Here is an 18,908-nt window from a genome sequence, read left to right as displayed (position 1 = left end):
ACAGTGTTACCTAAAAGTTTAGATGCCAGGACTGGAACAAATGAATGGTTGTTCTTATGACAGAAAGATTCCTTCCACGTACAGAGGTGTCTTTATTTTTTTAGCAATGTCAATGCTGTGTTTTTCCTGCTAACTGCACAAGTCACCTACACCTCTGTACCTGGTCATAGTTCATTGCATGAAACCAAAATACGAAGTGGTTGTTGTGGAGAGAATAATTTAGTCCATGAGGAAATATGAACATTTTGAAAACTATATACTTGCTTGTTGCTGCCAGGAGTGTGGTGACTTAAAATATTGCACTGAACTGTTTTGGAAATGTTGGCTTTGGTTCAAGGTTGGTTCCTCTAAAAGAAAATGACTTACCTAAAGAAAAATGGAAAGTCGTCAGAGATATGTTTATGGTGATGGGATTCAGGCTTTCATTCACCAGATAGTTGCAAATGAGCTGTGTTATACTCTTGTGAGCTGAATACAAGCTGAATAGGAAGCTGGCAGTTGCAGCACTGAGAATGGAAGAGAAGACAAAGAATCAGTTGTAGCTTTGGAACTACCTCATATTTTTTGGTACTGTTTTTTCCTCAGTTCATTTACAAGTCACCAGTGTTTCGGTCAGGTGATTGTATATGATATGTTGCATGACAAAGATACTACATGTCATGTGACAACAAAGATTGTATTCTATTCAAACATAATGTTTTGTGCTAATTTTTTGTGTACATGTTTCTCAGATAATGACATTTGTTCCAGTGACATTACATGACATAGTTCATACTGAGAAGTCTCTCACCTTAGTGTTTGAGTATTTAGAAAAGGATTTGAAGCAATACATGGATGAGTGCTGCAACATTCTCAGCATGAACAATGTAAAGGTATGTAATGTTAATACTTTATTACATTTAATTAGTGAAAATTTACTGTGTAATAGTAAAGTCTCTTTTGGTGTGACATCTAACTGGATGGAAATAAAGTAATAAAAGGAACACACAATGTTCCATTAGAATGTGTTTTTCTTAAATTGTATACATCTTCTAACCAGCTTCTTACATATGTTCAAATTTCATTTGAAGGACACCTAGCCTCTGTTGTAAAGGGGATGTGGTAATCTAGTTGAAATTTGACTGTTGCAATTCCACTACATCCACACTTCTTGTCTCAGTGCCACAGCATTACACTACCACTGTGGGAGGTGAAACTGCAGGTGCCCTCCATTTCAAAATATTAGTATCATTAGAGAAAAATAATCATCCATATTGTATACATGCAGCCCATAAGAACAAATTTATTATATACAGAAATGATTCTTACCGAGAGCTGTCCACAGTTGTTGATTCTCTATTAAATATGGAATCTTTAAAGTGTGATTCCATCAACCACATTTGAAGACTGTATCTGTATAGGTAGCTCTTTGAACTATCTGGATGCAAATCAGTTCCCTGGTCACTCACTTTGTCAATACTTTCACTTCAAAACTCTATTACAATGTTTTCAAGTTCCTGCAACATTAGAGCATTGCTATGCCAATGTTCCCTTCCAGTGTTTTTCATTTATACAGCCACTTTTGTCCAGTCTTGTACTGTTATCTCCCTTGTGCACCTTTGTATCATCCTTCCTAAGTTTGTAATGACAGATTGCAGAAATTTGTCACATAATATTTTTGTTTAATTATGTTTCAAATCAGTTTGATTGTATTCAGGTAGGGGAGATTGTGTGTGTGTGTGTGTGTGTGTGTGTGTGTGTGTGTGTGTGTGTGTGTGTGTGTGTGGGTGGGTGGGTGGGTGTGGACATTTTCTTTTAAAACCCTTCCCACAATGTCCAAGGTGTTCTGTCACTGAGGTATTACTTTTTCACAACCATTACGATGTATTTACTACATGGGAAACAAGGTTCAGAGTTTAATTTCCTTGAAATGTGCAACGTGGTGCACTATCATGTACACTATGCATCTGTTAAAGAGATTTGAGATGCCTTTCATGCAGCCACTTATTATAAATAATTTTTGTGTTCATCCTATCAGCTTTGCAATGCATTAATGAGGCACTTCTGTTTCCATACTTTCCTCATTGCTTGGTTTTTGATATTAGTACGTCTAGGCCCTCAGTTCGGTTCACTCTGTCTGTGGTTTTCGGCGACTCTCCATTGACGGCCTTGACCAGTCGGCCATTGTCTTCTGGTCTTGTGTGATTCCAGTTACTATATCTTGGAATGCATGTGAACAATGGCTGTGTTACTCAGGTACAGGCTATAACTACCCCTTGTGGGAGAACATGATTTCCCCCACCCCACCCCTTGACAGCCTGCAAGGTTAGTTCCAATATTTTCCTCCAGTAAAGATATTTCAGATAAGTTATACACTCACTACTAAAAGGTGTTTCCATGTGACTGTGAATGTCCATTAGAGCAAAAACTTCAATAATAACAAATTATTTAACTCACATCACTATAAGCAGATAATGGAATGATTTCGTACCAGTACAATATTACGTCCAGCATGATAGTGGTACCTTTCCTGTGACCAAAAATAGTATCTTTAACCATGGTTTGTACTGCTTCTCCCATATCAAGCTATTCCAGTTAAAGTGTCAACCTGTGGACAGCTGGTTACATGTGGGCAGTAGAGATCAGAAACAAGCTCTGTATACTCACCTTAAACTCGCCAGCAGGTCCTATGACACTCTCTCGGATACTTGCCTCACCAGTCTCCATTGCTGCCCATTTAATTGAAAACTCATCAGTTTCATCTATTGTTGGTACATGTGGACTATGCCAGCATAGAAAGGAGAGCGAGTACACGAGTTCACCGAGGACTCGTGCCATTGCTGCTACATAGACAACCATTGGGCATGATGAGTATTATATACAAATACAGTGGCTGTGTGTGAACAATTATGTTGAATTAAACATACTTTCAACCTGTTACTGAGTTGTCTGTGATGACAGTATAAGAAAATGAGGATAAAATGTATCCCCTGAATGTTGATTAATTTTTAAAATAAATTTTCAGCAGTCTTTGAGAAAGTTACAAAAATGAATTATAAGTGACACAACTTGCTATTAGCCCATAAATACAAGTTTCTGTGGCCAAAAGAACACACAGATAGCTTGATTTTTGGTTACAGGGACACAACAGTGATGTTGTTCTGTGCCTTATTTTGATTTAAGAGGGCACATATGTTTTTTCCTATGACATATGGACTATAGCATGAAACTTTTTCCAGACAACAATATCAGTTGCACTTTGGCAATTGTATACACTGCATCACTTAATTTATTTCTTACACGCTTTACTGTCTCACAAAACATTGATTCACTAGGGCTCACCTGATCCCAAAAGTCAGTCATTTCCACTCTATCAGTGCTAATTTACTACAGTAAGACTGCACACTTAACTTCCGTACTATGTCACGACTAGCCTTCCGCCTTAGCAAGAGAGAACTAGTCAATGAGTAGAAAGTGACCACAGTGTCACTGTTCTCAGACTCGTCACACTCACAGAACTGTGGGAAGAAAGGAAGCCAGTATATCACTGATGTAAAAGTGGTGCCTTGATTTCTAATGTATGCAACCCTCAATTTTTGACTCAAACTTGTTCCATTTCTGATCTCCAGGGGGCAGGGGTGTGCAGTCAGCTGACTTGGGTATAGTCTTTCAGTCAGGCCATAGAGTACATGATCATATTGCACTGTCAGAGCACATGCAGGCTGTAGTGGCCAAGCTGTTCGTGCATGTACACAGTGTTCGTAATAGGACCGCCTGGTGGGTACCTGCACCAGTGTGCAAGTGTCATGAGGAGCACCGTTGCACTATGGGGCAGCATTGGACTGGAAGTACATTTTTTGTGTGTAGTAATGGTATCATTCGCTCAGAAAATTGTAGGAACTGCCAAGGGATAGTAATATTCTTAAAGTACTTGTCTTGTATATACAAGCCAGTTAATTAACCACATTAAAAGCATTTCCAAGTTGCAGTATGCCATCTTTTGATTTATTCTGAAGATGATGTTAACAACCCTTAACAATTACAATGTAATTTTTCAGTATCGTGTATTGCAATGCTTTTTTCCCCAAGCACGTGATCATAATGCAGTTTGCGTAGTTTGTATATTAATTTTTTTTTAATTTGTTGTTCTTTCAGATATTCCTTTTCCAGCTTCTTCGTGGTCTTGCGTACTGTCATCGAAGGCGAATACTACATAGAGATCTTAAGCCACAAAATCTCTTAATAAATGAAAGGGGTGAACTAAAGGTAAAATAATGGCAAATTTTTGTTTCAAAAATTTTTATTATTTGGGCTGTGGAAGAAATGCAATATAATGTAGCATAAGGCTTTTGTTAATTGCTGTAGAACTTTCCTCAATGCCATGAAACTGTGAAATAATATTACCTCGTATTTATTACATGATCATATGAATCAGTCCAGCTGATCCCTGAAGCACACTAAATAGAGTAGCTTAATTTCCCAAAATCGTCATTGCCAGCCAGTTACTATTTTGTTCACCATTTCCTTCCATTTCTCTTCGTCTAATTTGTGATTTCGCTTATTTCAGGTCTATGTTATGAGGAACTTAGTTTATGTGCTGCCTAGTGTTGTTAATGTAATTCATTTTAGTTTAATCTACAGGATATCTCTCATTATTCTTCTTCTTCTTCTTAACTGTTGGCAGCTAGCTCTGACTCCATAAATATATTTCCAGTTTGATTTTCTTTTTTTCTGTTGACTTTGTCAGGATAGTCATATAACATCTCCTTCTAGTTTGTCAGTGTTGGAAAATACCAAATCCTCTGTGTGAGTTATTTTTGAGTTTTATTAGGTTTAATATCTTAGGCTGAACAAACAGTGTAACTACAGTACACCAAACCTGATTTCATACTCTGGCAAACTTCAGGAAGATTACACTTTTCCTTTGCCACCAGCTGTCCTCCATCTGAATGATATTCTCAACTCTTTGCTGCATTTGGCTATCCAGTGGGCATAGAGTGATTTAGGTTGCAAAATCTACCTGTTTTATAGTCCGTGAGACGAGTGATTGGTACTGACAGTTCCGGCGGGCAGATGGCGTTGTTGCCGAACGTGGCTCACAGCACGCGGCGCCCTGTCTGCTACACGCATTCTCTAGCAGCAGAAATAAAAGCGAGACAAAATACAAGTCGTATTGGTACGCGTGAATTGATTTAAAGTTGATGCTTGAAATATATTAACTCGAAAACTGATAAGAGCTATTTAGTACAAGTATCTAAGATGCTGAAACATAATAAAGTTATTTGTTAAGCTTCACAACTGAAATGAAAACTATTTTCGCAAGTTGTTGAACATTAGCAGTTTTGGTTTCCATTGTTAAGTATTAGCATTATTAATTTGTTCTACTACAAGCTACAGAATAATTGGTCAGTGTATTAAGAGTTATAATCTGAAGAAAGTACTCACAATATGATGATCTGGTTGTAGATCGATAGCAAACTCCCTCCTTACATTCCTGAATACGTTGTAGTTACTGTAATGGAAAAACACCACTCACATCACTGTCAGAATCTGATTTGACATTGTCTTCCTCAGCACTACTCGAACTATCACTGCTCTCTCCCAGATGTATAATTAAATTTTCGATGCATTCTTCCACAACCCCTTCGGTTTTGGCCGCCTCTCTGATGGCACTTGCAGTGCTGTTTACAATTTTAGCCCACGTCTCGCTTGTCACTTTATTGATAGCTGCTGGAAGGAGATTTTCCACTTAAGAGATCGTGAATTTTTTATTGTTTGCAGCAATGTAATTTTTTATCTGCGCCCACACTCCTTCAATTGCATTGAAGTGACAGTGGTATGGAGGAAGCCGAACGATTTCATGCCTGTGCCTTTTAGCAATCTCATCAATTACATATGTTGGAAATTGGGGTTCCTTTTGTGCCACAATTTCAAGCAGTTCCGCCTTCCTTAAATCTTCTCTGAAATCTACTTTTCGCCGTTTCAACCACTGAATGATATCGTCTTTTTTTGTTGCCAAGGTTGGTGCCTTATCGTGAACAACGGAATGATAAGGCGCATTGTCCATAACAATCACTGATGGACTTGTCAGATTCGTCATAAGCGATGTCTCGAACCATTCTTGAAATACTATACTGTTCATTTCTTCATGGTAATCTCCCGTCTTTTTTGACCGAAACATTTTCAAGCAGTTTGGCTGCCTGCCTGCCTGCGGTCGCTAGGCAACGGAAAGACGCTACCGAGCTGTCAATACCAAAGACTCGTCTCCCAGACTATAGTTTCATAATGAATTATTCATTTGTTTCCTACCTTTTTTTCCAGCCATCAGTGTGAAATGTGGCCTGAAAATGATATTGCTGTGCTAGGCATGGTACTGGCACAAGATATAGGCGGTCCTTCTTCTGACCTTTGAATCAGTTCACTTAGGGTATTATAGTGAGATCTACAGTTTAACATTGAATGTTAACTATGGTGCAGAATGCTATATTTCACTTAGTCAGAGCAGTCCCAAAGAAGGAAAGTCATGTTACGTGCCATAAAAAAGCCTGAGAAACAAATTCAAAGCTTTGGATGTACAGTCTGGCACTTAACTGTACATCCACCAAACCATGGATTTCAAGTTAATCCTTTTTTTTGTTAATTGATCACCAAAGTGTGTCAAGCACATTTTTAACAAAAATAAATCTTTCGGCATATAAATAGCATCAAGCATACCCCAAGGAAATGTTGTAGGTTCAGTACAGGATCAGCAAGATTTACAGGGTGTAAAAAAAACTGTGTATACAAAATTTTAGAATGTTTAGAGGAGATAAAAAGAAACACTTTTTATGTGTCAAAAAGACCCACTAGGGGTCCACAAAAGTTTTGATGCTAGTAATGTTCAAAGACAGTGTTCAAATGGCTGTATTTTGAATATTGTTTTAGAGATGTTGTTGAAGTTCATCCATTTATAGTAATGCATAACTGGCATCTGTGTGCTTATGATTGTCTGACACTATCAGAACAACCAAGTGTTTCACAAAAAACAGGTTGCAGCTTAAGCCAAACTGGCGACCAGCTCTTCTGGAGTGTGTATCAGTCTCTCATACACCAAATGCTTCATCTCCACCCACAAAAAGAACCTCTAAGAGGTCAGTAACATCTCTAAGCAATACTCAACACACAGCATTTTGCACACCACCTCTGAACATCACACATCAAAACTTTCATGAACCTCTAGTCAGGAAACAGTGCACCTGTGACATTTTTGTCACATAACAAAGGGTGTCGTTTTATCTTATCTAAAAACTTCAAAAATTTGTATACTTTTTTTTCACCCTATGTACAGAGTGATTCATGAAGGTGTGCAAATATTTTAATTGTTATTCTACAAGTAAAAATAAAGAAAAAAGTTCACATAAACATAGGTCCACAGATGTTTAGTTATGGAGTTATGGGTAATAAAAGATTTTGCCCAAAATCTAGCAACTTCACTAATAGAAGCCATCGCCAAACTGTATCACGTTAAAGTAAAACACAATTTCTATTTGTGTTGTTATTATTGATCTGGTGAATCTAGTAAAACATGTCCCAAATGCATATCTGTAGTAATTTTCCAGATCATCCAGAGAAGCAAAGATGTAATTTCATAAAAATTTTAATTTATTAACTACTTGGCCCAATTTGTTTTTTAAATTCCACACCGTTGCATAAAGTTGTCAACAGAAGTTATAGAGAATTTTGGAAAAATGACGATAATAATGTTAACTGAAACTGCATGAATGTGTCAGATAATCTGCTTTTATTAATACCATAGCACACGTGAATTCATGTTAAACCAGAAAATACGAACCTGAGTGTTAAGGAAGTAGTACAGTGTACATACAATTTCACTATACATTCACGTAAGTGTTCAAAATGTCTCAGAGTTCAGTGCATTTAGCTGCACGTGCATGAACAGATTTTGTTGCTCGTTTCAGTTTCACAGGGTTGTTCTTAATTTCATATATTACATTCATAATGTGAACAAGTAATGCCTCACGTGTATTGACTTTGTCCTCATAAACTGAACAATACAGAAAACTAACTCATTTCAAGATTAGGAAGTGACTGAAACAACTTACTAACGGTTGCCAACAATGACATAAAAGTTTCTACATTCTTAATGGAAAGTAAACAAATTTACTTGTATAATAATTTTTGCTTCTCTGGATGATCTGGAAAACTACTGCAGATACACGTCTGGGACACATTTTATTAGATTCACCAGAGCAATAACAAAAAAATAAATGGAAATCGTGCTTTACTTTAACCTTGTACAATTTTGTGATGGCTTCATATTAGCGAAGTTGCTAAATTTCAGGCATAATCTTTTACTAGCCGTAACTCGTAACTAAACATTTGTGGACCTATGTTTATATGAACTTTTTTCTTTAGTTTTACTTGTAGAATACCATATCAAAATATTTGCATATCTTCGTGACTCACCCTATATAAATGACCTGGTAGATTATGTTAGAAGTTTCTTGAGGCTCTTGGTGGCTGATGCTGTTGTGTATAGAGAAGTGACAGTAGAAAATTTCAGGGAGGCAATTGGCCCTCAGTATAAACAGTTGTAATATATTGCTCATAAATATGTGGAAAGACCCATTATTGTCTAATTACACAGTTGCCACTCAGTCACTGAAAGCAGTCACATACCTTAAATATCTCTGAATATGCAGAGTCACATACAACTAGTCATAGGAGAAGGAGATGTGAAACAGATTTATATGGAAGAATCATCAAGAAATGTAGTCCATCCATGAAGGAGGTAGCTTACAAAATTTCTGTTCAATTAGTACTTAAGTACTACCCCTGAGATTGGAACCCTAGGATTGATAGAAAAAAATAGATAAGATACAAAGAGGGGCTTATTTCACCTCAGATTTGTTTACTTAATGAGGAAGCATCATTAAGATGTTTGTCCAGCTCCAGAGGCAGACCTTACAGGAGAGATGTTGTGCATGAAGGTGTGGTATACTGTTAAAATTTCAAAAGCTTACAATACAGTCTGTGTATTTTAATCACAAACTGCCTTGAGGCATACATTTGTTGGTGTTCTGTGTAAAGGTGTGTGTGTGTGTGTGTGTGTGTGTGTGTGTGTGTGAGAGAGAGAGAGAGTAGCTTACAATAATAATAATAATAATAATAATAGGATAGGTTGTTACTCACCTCATAGAGGAGGCATTGAGTCGCAAATTTAAAAGTAGACTAAACTACCAGGCACATTCCTCCTCCAGATTTAGAAAGAACACACACACATTCATACACGTACAACTTTTTGGCCACTGTCATTTCCATGTGCTGAGACCTGACTGAAATGAGTAGGAATCTCGGGCGGGTGGTGTGAGGGTACAGAAGCAACAAGAGGGAGAAGATGAGGAGGGAGAGTGAGGAAAGGATGGGGGAAGATGCTGTAGTGCTGCCTGTAAGAGTCTGCAGGAATGTGGTAGGGATAGGATGATCAGCTGCTAGATGCAGCATCAGGGGGCCATGTTGGAAAGGGCGGGGGGTAAGAGAGAAGCAGGGAAGGGGAATATATAGTGTACATACACTAAGGGGAATATATAGTGGACATACACTAAGGGGAATATATAGTGGACATACACTGAGGTGACAGAATTCATGGGATAACGAATATGCACATATACAGATGGCGATAGTGTCATGTACTTGAGGTATAAAAGGGCAGTGCATTGGTGGAGCTGTCATTTGTGTTCATGTGAGAAGGTTTCCGACATGATTAGGGTCACATGACAGGAATTACAGACTTTGAACGCAGAATGGTTGTTTGGGGTCAACACATGGCACTTCCATTTCAGAAATTGTAAGGGAAATACCAAATTTCAGGCATTACCTCTCACCAGGGACAAAGCAGTGGCCAACAGCCTTCACTTAATGACCAGGAACAGCGGTGCTTGCATAGAGTTGTCTGTACTAACAGACAAGCAAAACTGCATAAAGTAATTGCAGAAATCAATGTGGGATGTACGATGGATGTACCCATTAGGATGGTGCAGCAAAATTTGGCATTAATGGGCTAGGGTATCAGACAACTGATGGGTGTGCCTTTGCCCACAAACAGATTTCCCACACCATATTCTCACACACCTCTAATCCACCCACCACCCACTCTAAAACCAGCTACAAAGGGATGTCTCCCACTCCAAAAGTCACTCAGTGTATCATCCTGGACTGGAGCAAATGAATCGTGTCCTTCGCCAGTGTATTGACTACTTATCTTCATGCCATGAATTGTGGAACTTCCAACCCATGATTCTTCCCACCCCTCTTAAAATAGTATTCTACTGCCTATCCAACTTACACAACATCCTGTCCCATCCACACTCCCAATCCCTAGCCACAAGGGTCATATCCCTGTGGAAGACTCAGCTACACAACTTGTCCAGTTCACTTACCCAGTATATACTACTGTGGTTCTGCCACATGTTTATCCTATTGCGTCAGAGGCATGACTATCTGTGAAAGCACCAATGTCATACTAGCTGTACTGCAATTTGTGCACAGCATTTTATGCGAACATAGTCACACAAAACTGCTTGAGAGCATAGTTGATCACCCAGTGGCAGAACATGCTGCTGAGCACAACATGCTAGAGTTTAAAGTGCTGCTTCACTGTCGGTCCATCTAGCTCCCCCTCGAACACAAGCTTTTCGAAATAATGCTGATGACTTGTAACACAGTATTCACTCACATAATCCTCCAGGCTTCAATCTCCACTAAGCCACCTCACCTACACGCTCTACTCAACAGCCTCATCTTCCTCTGTATTGTCGTCCCTTCCCTCTCCACTCCCTCATGTCATCATCTTTGTGCACCTACTGCCTCTGCCTCCCACATTCCAATCCCACACATGTGCTGCATCTTCCTTGAGCTGCCAACTACCCTTTCTCCTACTTCTCCTCCCACTTCCTGCCTCTTTCTACCTCTTCCCACCCCACCTGACACAAGAACCTCAGTCCACCTACTGAACTGCTGTCCTGGCTTTGTATGTTCAGCAGTCAGCGCAATGTAGCTAGCTCATAAAATGGTTCATCCAAAAGCTAGCGAGTGGTCTCCTTTACTCATAAATTAACATGTTAGAAAGCCCTGTGTATCAACTCCATTCCCATCATCTACCAATAAGCACTCTGAATTTGAAGCAACTAGACATTGTGTATCCCACGATTTTATTTTGGGGTCTTAGTTATTTCAAGATATTCCACTGCCCTGTCACAAGATGAAAATTTTGCCCCTTTTGCAGATGATATAAGTATAAAAAATAGTGTAGTTCTCTTGCTGGAAAGTCAGTTAATGAAATATTCAAACACGGTAACAGATGGTTTGAAGCAAATGGATTGTCATTAAATTTTTATGCCTACCAGCATGTACAGTTCAGTACTTTTCATTGAAGCCATAACCATTGTCTTTGCACAAGATAAAATAAAAGAAGTAATAGTTTTTAGTTTTAATGACTACTGATAAATCACAACCTGGATTGGAAAACCAGCACCCTAGAATTAATGAAGGGACTTATTTCAGCTACATTTGCATCTACTTACAGTTATAGAGGATTTAAAAATGAAGAAATCAGTTTATTTCACTTATTTATATTCAATAAAGAATTACCGAATAATTTTTTGGGGAGCTGTCCTTACAGGGATAACATTTTCAGACTACAGAACTGAGTTGCAGACAGTATTTCTAGAACACCCTGCAATGAACTCTTTTAAAAATACCCAGTTTTTTGAAAACAGTATCACACTGCATGTATTCATTAATGTCTTTTGTTGTTGCCTGCATCCCACCAAACTTGTACAAAGCTTGCAGGGGTTTAACATTAGTACAGAAAGGAGTAAGATACATGCATGCACATGTGCGTAACAACTTGCCAGAGTATATTAAATGTGTTGCCTGTAATATAGCGGAGTTCAAGAGTGAATTAAATAAAACTCTTCCCAAAGACTTTTAAAAGTAGTGTATCATATAATTAATATTAGCAATGTAATACAGTAAAACTCCAGTTAACCAAAATAAAGGGGGGGGGGGGGGGCGCAACCGTTTAGGACAACAGTTTTTTCGATTAAACTGTTAACATTGAATGTGTACTGCAGTATTTTGTTTTGTAATTGCAGTATGTATTTATGAAAGGTTTTTAACTCAAATGAATTCTAAAATCTCTTTGTACACTAAACTTATGTTCTTTATTAAGGTTAAAATTACAATACATAATTATACAGTATATTGTACTTAATAATTTATAGGGGATGAATTACTCATCCCTCTAAACGTTTTCTATTGGTGATGTCACACCATTCAAAATCTTTGTGGAACCACATGAGGATCATCAGCAACAACTCTGTGGGATTCTGCAGTGAGCTTAGTATATACTCCACATGGTTGAACAGTGCTCATGACAGCGCACCTTTGAAATACATACTTGGATGCTATACGCCAAATAAGTAAAAAATAAATTCATTTGGACATTAGCCAGCATTGACTCACTGCATTGTTCTACAAATCTTACAGTAACCCAAAATAACAACAAATGTACTATAATTTCTGTGTTGTTCTATACCCAGTAGGTTGTTGAAAGATAATGGATTCTTAATTTAGGCTTATCTCTAGTGCTTCAAAACCATTGTCAGTTGGCACACTGTCATCTGCTTTGAGCTCTTCGGTTCTGTCAACATTTGATTGCAACGCCGTTTTGTGGTCTGTGATTTCTGGCGAATTGTCTGTGGCATCGTATTCATCCACCATGCACTTTTCCATGTCTTTGCACCCGGAAATTTGCCATTTCTGTCAGGTGTTCATAATTTTGTGAGTTGTCTCCTTCAAGCCCATCATACAGTTTTCTTCAACACCTGTGATGAGGTTCTGCTTTCACTTTATCCAAGGCTTGCACACATTGACAAATTATGTGATTGATAGTTACTGCCTTCATTTATGTTTTCATTTTGCATATCACTATCCTGTAAGATGGTTTCCAAAATGTCACTATTACCCCTCAATGCAGTGGGTAAATGAGAGAGGTAAAATGTAGGGGAAGGAAATGCACAGCAATATTGCAACTTTTTTACTTCAATGTTGCACAGGCAAATGTCAATAAGATCACATTTTTGGACAGCTCTTCTTCAGTTAAAAGCTTTTCAACCTCCAGATTAGACTTATCACTAAACCATGTGGCTCAGAATTCACAAGACATCCAAAAAGTGTCTTGGCTTCCATAAAAAACTGGTAGTGCATTTCGGGCCACATCCTCCAATGTTTGATGATTTTTCAACTTCACGATGCACATTGGAGCAGTTTGTGTGTGCCAGAAGTGTTTTATGCTAAGATAATAGTTCTCCATTCTTTCCTCTTTTTGTGTCCTAATGCAGAACTTTCTTTTGAGGTTTCTAAGGGTTTTGAAGGCATCACCTTGAAATTAACACTTGTGACATCGGTATTGTGTATTTGATCCTTAGTGTAGCCTTGGCTATAGTCTTCAAACTCTGTTTTGAAAACATCAGCCATGGATGGGTCTGCATATAAGTTTTCTCCACATATATTCAATTGTCAAATGCTTTATCAGTTTTTAAACCTTTCTAACCACATAGAGCTGCAGAAAAAAAACCTTTACCCTCCCCGCCAGACAACTCTGTTAACTCTTTAGCCTTTTCTTGCAGTATCGGACCAGTCAAAGACATGCCTTTTTCTTGTTGTTGGGTGAACCAGATATAAAGAGCTTCGTCTACTTTTTGAAAGTTGGATGTTTTAGTGGTTTTTCTGAGGGTTTTTCACAGCTTGCTCTAGAAACTTAGCTTTACATGTCACTGATTCTGAAATGGTAGAAACGTCATCTCTGTAATTAGTTGCAACAATTTGCAGTGAATGTCCTTTTTCACTATCTTTGAAAGTAGGTAATTTATTGGTGAAAGTAATCATAACACACATTCACTTAGTCACTGTACCATGAAAATACACACACAATGGAAATAAACATCTTTTCATCATCATCTATTCCATTATCACATTACCGTGTAAAATATTGTGTGCCACATTGTTTTCCACCCACATAGTCACATGTTACAAATTATACTAGTTTTATAATTGTAGGTGTCCTTGAAAGAAATATTATTTTCAGTTTGATTAATACATGGTGTTCTGTTATGTGCCAGAGCTAAATGTGTAAATATACAGAGTCACCACTACCCTTCATTGGGTCATATACACTTATGAGCCAAAACATTATGACCACCTGTTTAATAGTGTGTTGCTCCAGTTTCCAAACGCAGTACAACAGAGATGCTTCTCGGTATGGGTTCTACTTAACTATTGATGTCGTAGGGTCAGCATAGGAACACACAGTGGTTGTGTGATGTGGACTGCATGTTCCGTGGTGGCCTTTGAACGATGTGATCCGAAACACTTTTTATGCACCAGCATTGTACTTTGTTGTCAGATCTGCCACAGATTGCTGTCTATCCTGGATCACACAGTGGGAGATCCTCCAACCTCTATGTTTTGTGATGAGATGTGGTCATCCAATACCATATGACCTACTCGTGGTTTCACCGTTCTTCAGCCACTTTCCATGGGTTCTTGTGACAGTATTATGCCAACAGGTGACCAGCTTCACCATTTCAGAGGTTCTCGTTTCCAACCGGAGCACCACATCAATGTGCCCTTTGTCAGAACTGCTTATATCAGCATATTTTCGCATTTGTGACCCGCATCTTCTCTATAATGGCTGTCCGTTCATCTCTCTTTCACTTACATTCTTTCCTTATTGCGCCACGTGCCTGTAACACCACCAGAAGGGATTCAGCTTCGCGGTGGGCAGTGGTCATAATGCTTTGGCTCATCAGTTTATGCTTTGTTAGCTGTGTTGTATATGTGCTTTGCAAGGTTCAATGACGAACTGCAAGTAGGGCATCACATTGAGAGCTGTTTTTCAAATTCCAAGAACAAGTCTTAAATTATGATTCTAAAACCAGTTTTTACTTTCGCCTCTTTTCCTGTCCTTTTATAAACACATAATGCAGAGGTGAAATTAGTGAAATAATGGCATGCAGGGACACTTAAAAACAGTCTATTCACCTAGCCACTTAAAAAGGTGGCAAATAAAAAGTTAGTAATGTTACATTACATAGTATGTTATACAGTGGTAAGTGAAGTTTAAATGTAGGTGCATGTATATATAAATGCTGTGTCCATAAGCTCTCACACTAACTGTTTCAGTGTATTGACAGGCTTTTAGGAAATATCTAGTACTACATATTGTGAATAAAACTTGTTCATGGGTTTCAAGTCAACTTTAATATATTAATAAGCACACTTTTAAAAATGTGCATTGCCTGCATCAGTACATGGCTTTAAATCCACTCTAATTTCCTACATTTGCCATTGTTTTTTATCACTAAATAATGAACTATAAATGTCACAGATTTACATAAAAATTACCTTTTGTTTATTTTCTTTAGCTGGCTGATTTTGGTTTGGCTAGGGCAAAGTCTGTTCCTACAAAAACATACTCAAATGAAGTCGTAACACTTTGGTACCGCCCACCAGATGTGCTTCTCGGTTCTACAGAGTATTCAACTCAGATTGATATGTGGTAAGTAAGGTGTTCCAAATCATGTATTGACTATGTTGTTTTATATCATAGCAAACTTAAAAGGACTTTTATGGTTATGTGAAGTAGATTACCTTGTTCCTTACATTGTTAGTGGAAGCAGCAAAGCTGTGTCTGAAACCAAAAAGATTTTTTACGATGTGGCCCGTCATGGAGGAGGAACTTATAAATTTCATACACAGTCACACATCAGTGTTGCAGTGACATTCATTTGCTGAAAGTTACATTATAAAATAGTAGGTTAATGAAACAAATCTTATGTTGGACTGTGAAAGCTCTTTTTATTGAGTGATCTGTTAGATAACAAAAATTTTTCATTTGTCTTTATTTGTGAGGAAATCACAAGAGAACAAAATAAGACAATGACACAAAGTTTTTGCTGACTATGTCATAGCTTTACACACAATCAAATTGTACTTTTGACTGTAAGCTACCTTCATTTGCAAATGCTGGTTCATATTACAGTGTGGTGATAAAGAGTAGAATTGGTTAAGAAAGGAATGTGTGGGAATCACTAACTAGAAAAGAGATAGGATGGTAGGGCACATACATGTGTTAAGATAACAAGAAATAACTTAAATGGTACTAGAGGAAGGGAAAACCTGTTGGGGAAGACAGAGATTGGAATATATTCAACAAATCATTGGACACATTGGGTGTAAGTGCTGCTCTGAGATGAAGTAGTAGACTCAGGAGAGGAAATCAGGGCAGTCCACATAAAACCAGACATAAGGATAATGTTAAAAAAAAAAGTAATCAAACAAGTAGAGGGAGACCACTGACCCACTAGTTCTGATAAACTACAACGTACTAGCGAGAAGAGGGCGTAGGGTCACTCGAAAGTAACTCTTGTGAAAGAGTGTAGATCATTACATTCCAGGTTTTGAAAAAACATAAATATCAAACTTCATAACAGACAATCTGTTTTGTACCAGATGGAACAGAACATTTAAAAAGGGGAAAATTTTCTTTTACATATCAAGCCTGCCAAGTTTCCATACCAAGTTTCCAGCAAATTGGACAGTGAATGAATTTCATCAACTGCAGATACACATGAAGAGGAAATCCCTTGCTAAGTCAGGTTGTGCCCATGTGGTGTGTAAGGCCTGCATTCAGATCTGTCAGTTTCATTGCACCCATATTGGAATCACACTTTTTTGCTGTGTTTTACTCATTAACAAGACAGTGAAAAATACCATGAAATGTTTATATAAATATATTGAATGAAACAAATTTTACACATAGAGGCATACTACCCTTTGGTAGAGTCAGGATAGTGGCTTTACTTTCAGTATGACATACACAGCAAGATGTTGCCGATAGGTTACATGTCTGTCAAGTTGTGTGTCTAAGGTGTGGAAAAAGTACAGAGAGATGGAAAATATGGACAATAGGCCTTGCAATGGTCGTTCTCATATGGTAACACTAATGCAGAAGGGTTTCCTCCAACTGTCAGCTCGCAGGCACCCAACATCATCTGCCAGAAATATTGAAAAATACTTATCCTGAGCAACAGGGACTTGAATCTTAAACCAAGCAGTGCATAGAAGTCTGCATCAGCATATTCTTCATTCAAGAAGACCAGTGAGAAATTTTGCATTGAACCAACAGAACAGACGCAATTGAAGAATTTGGGCTCTTGCACATCAACGTAGATAGGACCATTGCAGAATGGAGTATTGTCTTGTTTGCTGATGAAACCAGGATTGGTTTATGACTTGACACTACACATGTTAGGGTTTGGAGATGCACTATATGACACCAGGAACACCAATAGGTTCAGGAAGTCCATACATTTGCAGGTGGAAATATAATGTTCTGGGCGGCAGTAATGATGGGATGGCAGACCCCTCTAATTTCCATCTACGGCAATTTGACTGGGTCCAGTACCTCCAAGAGGTCCTACAAATAGTTGTAAGGTCCTACAGGTGCGAAGTCGGTATCAACTTCGTCCTAGTTGATGACAGTGTGAGACCGCACCATACTCGTAACAGTTTTTCAGTATCTTCAAAGATGCAACATCAACCAAATGCATTGGCCAGCACAGTCCCCAGGCATGAATGCAATTGAGCATGCATGGGACCTGTTGAAGATGGCCATTGCACAGTGTCCAAATCCACCTGACAGTCTTCAGGACCTCACTGAAGCCGTCATTGAGGAGTGGGACCACATACCAAAAAATAAACTTTATGGTCTTATCCAGAAACTGCCTCGCAGTGTGGAAGGACTCATCCATGTGTGGGGAACACATACTCACTACTAGAGACTGACGACGACGACGACGACGACGACGATGATGATGATTAACCAAAATTGTTCTTGTTTTCAGAAGGAATTATGCTTATTTTGTTAATAAGGTATTGCACAAGCATCAGTGGGTGTACTATAAGAAGTTATTGTAGCAAACTCTGTGATATTCCAAACTTTTTTTGAGGTGTGTGTACCTCTCGTAGGGATCATGAGGAAAAGATCGAGAGATTAGGGCATGTACAGAGGAATGTAAACAAGCTCTGTACTGGGGTATCTGAAGTATTTATGTAGATGTATACTGGTAAGTATAGAGTATACTACTGCTTTTGCACTTTGATAATGTATGTTCTTTTCACAATAAACTCTAACATTTTTACTCCTCCAAATGTTTACAACTTAAAGAAACATCCCAAATAGTGGACAATGCTTTTGCTTTGTCACAACTGACTCAATAAGACACAGGAAGTGTTAAAGAGCTATGCTCATCTATAACCAATCAACAGCCAGTTGCAGCTAATGGAGTTCGCTCAGGGAATAGGCCATATTCATGCCCCCAGCATCCCAGACATGACAAATAGGGTGGAAATTATGTGATCTAGGTCAGACAGCTAAACTGCATGTCAATGGAATGGTCATCAAACCATTCCTACATAGTATGCGAACATTGCTTTCATTATTGCTTTTCTTTCATTACAGGTTTCCAGCTCGATTCGATTGGTTAATGAATGGGGAATATGATGTGCCTGTACACTTTCAAATATTTACCAGCAGTCCTTATCACACCTCCTGTAATAAACATCCCCAGTACAAAGATAGTAACCAGTGAATCCTGCTGGGACTTCATTAGCTACCAGCACACTTATACCCTGCCATCACTATATGCAGAGTGTCTTATGAGAACAAGACAATTGCCATAACACAATTTCCCAGAAACTTTGCTCAGTGAAAGAGGGGTCAAAGTAAACAATCACATGTGTCAGCTTATCGGTAGACACTCGGCCATTTCTGAGAAAACTACAGTCAAAGTTTTCAAGATATT

The 18,908-nt window shown here is 38.3% G+C and overlaps 1 protein-coding gene across 6 annotated transcripts in view; it reads left to right on the top strand.

Moving 5' to 3' along the window:
* Positions 1-18,908, top strand: part of LOC126248925 (cyclin-dependent kinase 17-like) — a 209,359-nt gene that overhangs the window by 146,437 nt on the left and 44,014 nt on the right. For all 6 annotated transcript variants that reach the window (XM_049950427.1, XM_049950422.1, XM_049950423.1 and 3 more), the window contains 3 exons: positions 751-872; positions 4,135-4,245; positions 15,468-15,601. In XM_049950427.1, coding sequence (XP_049806384.1) covers positions 751-872; positions 4,135-4,245; positions 15,468-15,601 — 367 coding nt within the window. The remainder of the gene's footprint in view (positions 1-750; positions 873-4,134; positions 4,246-15,467; positions 15,602-18,908) is intronic.

Source organism: Schistocerca nitens, chromosome 3, assembly GCF_023898315.1.
Source record: "Schistocerca nitens isolate TAMUIC-IGC-003100 chromosome 3, iqSchNite1.1, whole genome shotgun sequence".
Lineage (NCBI taxonomy): Eukaryota > Metazoa > Arthropoda > Insecta > Orthoptera > Acrididae > Schistocerca > Schistocerca nitens.
Note: the sequence above shows the minus strand (reverse complement) of the source record. Positions and strands in the feature narration are given on the sequence as shown.